Source organism: Plasmopara halstedii (genome assembly GCF_900000015.1).
Source record: "Plasmopara halstedii genome assembly, contig: Scaffold_614, whole genome shotgun sequence".
Classification (NCBI taxonomy): domain Eukaryota; phylum Oomycota; class Peronosporomycetes; order Peronosporales; family Peronosporaceae; genus Plasmopara; species Plasmopara halstedii.
This window is the reverse complement of record NW_020187532.1, coordinates 882,299-887,768: the sequence shown is the minus strand read 5'-3', so window position 1 is coordinate 887,768 and position 5,470 is coordinate 882,299. Positions and strand designations below refer to the sequence as shown.

At 46.0% G+C, this 5,470-nt stretch overlaps 2 protein-coding genes across 2 annotated transcripts in view; both read left to right on the top strand.

The window, feature by feature from the left end:
* PHALS_12210 (hypothetical protein F443_15934) overlaps positions 1 to 2,734 on the top strand; it is a gene marked incomplete at both ends in the record, with an annotated part of 3,091 nt that extends 357 nt beyond the window's left edge. The window contains 6 exons of the mRNA XM_024727716.1: positions 12 to 225; positions 297 to 860; positions 927 to 1,002; positions 1,056 to 1,126; positions 1,213 to 1,302; positions 1,379 to 2,734. Coding sequence (XP_024578265.1) covers positions 12 to 225; positions 297 to 860; positions 927 to 1,002; positions 1,056 to 1,126; positions 1,213 to 1,302; positions 1,379 to 2,734 — 2,371 coding nt within the window. The remainder of the gene's footprint in view (positions 1 to 11; positions 226 to 296; positions 861 to 926; positions 1,003 to 1,055; positions 1,127 to 1,212; positions 1,303 to 1,378) is intronic.
* A 232-nt stretch (positions 2,735 to 2,966) lies between these two features.
* Positions 2,967 to 5,104, top strand: PHALS_12209 (tkl protein kinase; the record flags this gene model as incomplete). Its single annotated transcript, XM_024727715.1, has 3 exons — positions 2,967 to 4,321; positions 4,393 to 4,530; positions 4,591 to 5,104. The coding sequence occupies 3 exons, from the start codon at positions 2,967 to 2,969 to the stop codon at positions 5,102 to 5,104; spliced, it is 2,007 nt and encodes a 668-aa protein (XP_024578264.1).
* Positions 5,105 to 5,470: the final 366 nt, after the last annotated feature.

The window sequence follows — 5,470 nt, the reverse complement described above, 5'->3', positions numbered from 1 at the left end:
CTTTCGCCCAGTCCAGCGGCTGTGTCGCGTGGTGTGGAAATTTTGCTCTCGATCTTTCCTAAATGGGAGAGGGAGACACTGCAAGTCATGCTGGAGGTCAATCAATTTATCATGGAAGACACAATAGCGGCAGTACTCAACATGGAGCAAACCGAGGGAGGCGAAGAGGTACAACAAGATGCTGTCAAACCGATAAAGAACCCACTGCCCAAAGACTTTTTGAGGGTAAGGATAACTGTCACGTAGGTGATGCCATAGGAGGTCGTTATTAATCTTATAAAATGTAATCGACGCAGCTGCCAGATGATATTGGAAATGGTGATGTAGTTCAAGCTGCATCGTCAGCCCAAGGCCTTGCCGGAGACGATGAGGAAGAGTGTGAAGACAGTGAAAAGGAAGATGAAAGCGAAGCAGAAGAAAAATGCGACGGATTATTAAGCGATGTTGAACACAATTTATCGAGCAGGTCGGAAAACACGTTAGCGGAGGATGACGGCACACTCTACGGGAAGGAGTTTGACGACGCGGCTTCTACCGATGAGGTGATTGCTCCCATGCTTGATCATGCTGCAATCTTGGCTAAACAGAAGATTGTAGCCGATTCAATGAACCAAAAGTTTCTTCCAGTGGAGCTTCGTAATGAGCGCTTAAGTATTTTTGATGTTGCTCACATTGATGTTATTAAGAAGAGCAAGTTAAATCTATCGGAAGCAGAAAAGCGCATTCGCCATCGGGAGCCGCATCTGATGTTTGAGTTGCTAACGAAAGCCAGTGAAATTTATCGCAGCGGTGTAATTTCGAGCCACGAGCTTGACTACCTGCGCTCGATGATCTTGTGCAGGATCCAACCGACCAAAATGGTACGTTTGGAAAATTATACGATTGGGGTCTTGCTGAATTTTGCGTGATTGGTGTACCTTGTATAGCTTATGGACACGACAATAAACATGAATAGCATGATGTCAGATCACGAATGGCATTTGCTTATCTTAAAGGCAAAAGGTAGGCTGACAGGCATGACAGGATACACTGTTGATTAAGATGTTTTATTTTAGGAATTCGTCATGCGTTGTCCATCCGAATTTTTCGCGAAGAAAGTAAACCGGCCCGTAACAGTGGCCATATGGTACGTATCCTTTCTTCAGGTCGCCATGACTGACACTTTGCTTGTATTTCAAACGCCGCATGATTATCTTGATTTGACTTTGATAGGAATACATTGTCCGTGTAGTTGATGTGGAGAGCGGTGTCGTATGGTTTACTCGAAAACGCTTTCGCGAATTTTATAAACTCTACCGCAAAGTGAGTAGTATTTGTAAGCTGATGGTGTGTAGTATCATGTATAATATTGTGCTTGCGTTTCTATTTAACTTTACAGCTAAGCCGTCTATCTACCAAGCTAAATGATTGTGTTTTCCCGACTCGCCGTGGACACGGCAGAAACTCCCCTAATCAGCTTGCGTACGATCGCGCCCCTGTGCTAGAAAATTTTTTGCGCACCACTGCAGCACTTGTGGCTCCATCGCCGCTTACTTTTTTGCATGGGGTCGCGCTTAAACAACTTCAACAGTTTCTAGATGTACCTCACGTTGGCATTCTCGAGCGAAATCGCACGCAGCCTATCTTGCGTGAACTTCGCGTATTTGTGTACCACACTGTGAATGACTTCGCGTCTCCTGAGGGTAAAGCTTGTGAAAAGTTTCTTGCTAAAGTGAAGCGGAATGGTTTTAAAACCGAAAAAAAAGTATTGGATGGAATTGGCGAGATCTTGGACGGTGTTCAGGAGTATATGCTAGATCACCGATTCGCGGAAATGGAGCTAATGGTTCAACGGTTGATGAAGCAATTACTAACTGATCATAGCGGCAGCCCAGAGATAGGCCGACACAGCTCGTTTGTGAGTCTAATGACAAATGATGCTGTCAGCAAGCAGGACAGGTTGCACCAATTATTGTCGGATGCGATTCGGCATGAGCTGGAAGACCGTATATGCGTGCCTTTGATGTGGGATTTAACGCAGTATCTTCGTCAGCATGTGCGTCATGAAGAGCGTCAACTTCGTACGCGCGTATTTCAGCTCAAAGGAAAACCTCAAAGCTACTTTGGTGTTCCAATGGATAAAATCTCGTTGAGTAGTTGGCGATCCGTCGTGAATGTCATCAAGGAGATAGACGAAGCGTTTTTACCATCTGACAAGATGCGAAAGCTAGTGGCTACTGCTCATCAGATTCACGCGCTGTACAAAAGTGAACGTGCAACATACTCGAAAACGCCGCCACATCACCGCCGACGGAACTCAACGCCGATGGCCGGCTCGTTGTTGCAGCCTCAAACTTCCCCGATATCAACGAATCGGATGGTATCGCCCTCGAGTAGCGGCTCCCACAGATCGTCACGGGGCCTGACTGTTGGAGATGAATCCGAGGCTTCCTCTGAAAGCAATACAGGCGTCCAAGATAAAATCTACGATCAGGAGGGGGCAAAGCGTGAAGTATTTACGAAGATACAGGAAGAGGTAGTGCTGAGTGGTGACGACTTCCTGCCCATATTTATTTACGTCATCGTCCACAGTGACCTTGAGGCCCCGATTCTCACACAAGTACTGCTCAATCGTTTATGCGATCCTGAAAAGCGACAGAGTGAGTCCGGTTATTACCTTGCGACATTTGAGGCCGCGCTGCACCACATCTTGTCATTGGAGCTACCTGGCGTTAAGGGTGACGATGGCTTGTAGAAGGTGTATGTTTCGTTTTTAAGCAGACCAACATGTCTTTAGTTTACCACACTACATTTTATCGGGGTTGATTATAACCCAAATTTTGCATCAACTCCCGCCCTAGTGGCGAGACCAGACTCGGGGGCCATTTATTCGGTGTTCACTTCTACTTACTTCGTGGTGAAGTGGCTGTACTGCGTAACATCACATTCTAAAAGCCGCTCGTCCCTCACTTCACCTAACTTTTGGAATGGACCCTGTACTGTCCGGATCGCTGTGTTTTTTAGTGTTGGCCATTGCTATGTACCTCAAATTCATTCGAGAGCAGCCTTGGAGCGACGAAGAAATCGTAGATCACAAAAGTAGCCCAGTTGGTAGTGATGATACGATGCCATTTCTGCATTCATCGTCAACTGCTAATAGACTACAGACTCAGCAGCAGAAGAGAGGACCGGGACAGATGCGACAACAGCTTAACCAGAAGCAGCAGATAACTCAACAGACACAGCAGGAGTTTCCGCCTCATCATGGATATGCAGATTTTCAGGCAGCGTCCCCAGCTGTAGTGGCGGCAGCTTTAGATGCCACTGCTCTGTCGGGAGCAACCTACATACCGGCTAAAAAGCAGCCAATGAGGAGAAGAACTCACAGTGCCACTGCAACGTCATCCATACCAGGCAATAAAGCTAAGAGCGGAGTAGTCGCTGCTGATGTTGCTGACCTCAATGTGGGGATGGATCAACTTCCCACTGTCATTTACGAAGGCGATATATACGACCAGTGTGGACAGCAGCGACAACCGCAAGACTCTGGACGAAATCAACACCGCATTACATTTAATGATTTCGACGAAGAAACGGAGTATTTGTCACCACCTCAAAACGCGGACACTCCAAATCAATTGCCCGAAAGCGTAACGTTTGATACCGAAAACGACGATTTTTATGACCTGGAGAATCGCCCCTCTGACGAGCATCTGCTCAGTATTGCTGACACCCCTGAACGTGGAAAGAAGCCACTATGCATTGGAGAACAGTACCGTGGTGGTGCTTTGTTGGAATCCGCAGGCTTGACAGATGCGCCAGTTGACGCAAAGACTCTAAAGGTAAATATTGAGCGCCAATTTGTGCGCGATGTAGCGCCTCCTGCCCAAATGCAACTTGAAGTTGCACGTAAGGCCCGCATCCCGCTGTTTCTTCACTCACCGATGTATGTAAGAACGTCAGCAGCTCCTTTGACTGACGAGATAGACGAATCTACAGCTGACTTTTTTGAAGAGGCTCAGGTAGTAGAGGCCGATGCGCTTGTAGATCGTGCTATCGGGGCTACAGAAGCAGCAGGACTAAATATAATTGCTGCAGTTGCTGCTAAAAATCATCCGCGGAGGAAGAGGCCTAAGTTGTCTAAGGCTAAAAATGACGATTTGCATGTGGACTTTAAGGAGCTCCAAATAAAAGAGATGATCGGTCAAGGTGCATTTGGAACGGTGCATCGCGCCAAATGGCGCGGCACTGCGGTGGCTGTGAAAATTTTAGTCTATCAGTATCTGACGATGGACATTTTGGAAGAGTTTGAGGCTGAAGTGCAGATTATGAGTATATTAAGGTATGACCGCATGCTGACCATATGTAAATGCGGTATGATTAATAGTCACACTGCGCTATTTTCCTTCTTAGACACCCAAATGTTTGCCTGCTAATGGGTGCTTGTTTAGAGCCACCGACGCGCTGTCTTGTGATTGAGTATTTACCTCGTGGCTCGCTTTGGAATGTGCTCCGCCAGGATGTTGTCATCGATATCATAAAGCAATACAGGTAAGTTTATAGCAGGAAACGCCATTTGATGTATTTTATAACTTATATGATTTTACCTAGGTTTGCTCGTGACACTGCGCTAGGCATGAATTATCTGCATTCTTTTCAGCCGCCAATTTTACATCGTGATTTAAAGAGCCCGAACCTGCTAATTGACTCAGCTTACGCGCTCAAGATTTCGGATTTCGGTTTGGCACGCGTTCGTGCGCATTTTCAGACAATGACGGGCAATTGTGGCACCACTCAGTGGATGGCGCCTGAGGTGCTCGCTGCCGAAAAGTACACAGAAAAGGCTGACGTCTTTTCATACGGCGTTGTCGTTTGGGAGACTATCACTCGACAGTGTCCATACGAGGGCCTCACGCAAATTCAAGCTGCTCTTGGCGTGCTCAACAATAATTTGCGACCGACTGTTCCGAAAGAGTGCCCGTCATTTTTCAAAAAGCTCATGACTTTGTGCTGGGGAAGTTCTCCCGAACAGCGACCAAGTTTTGAGTCTGTGTTGGAGATCCTGAACAGCTTTTTCGATGGCTCATTACCTTTGCCGCTCGAGCAAGGATCCACGATGCGATAGCTTTAAGCCGCTGAAGTTAGACAAATGTATGCCGAAGATGAGCGAAGCAGTAATCATACTTGTTTCTGACACATGTAGCGGTACGTAAAACAATTGTACCAAGCTATTTTATTGTGCACTTTGGCAGCAAAGTCAATCTAATAAAATAATTTGGGATGGAGAGTATAGTGAGTTACAGAAACTATTAACTGTTCAGATAACGCTATTTTGTATTTTAAAAGGGAGAATAAAAATAATGCCCAACTTTTGCCATATATATAAAAAATATCCCAACTTCTCAAAAAAAAAAATACCCCTGCACGTAAATTATCACATGTAAAAACGGCGACAAGCAGTTTTAGACCTGTCAGACCATAAAACCTTTAA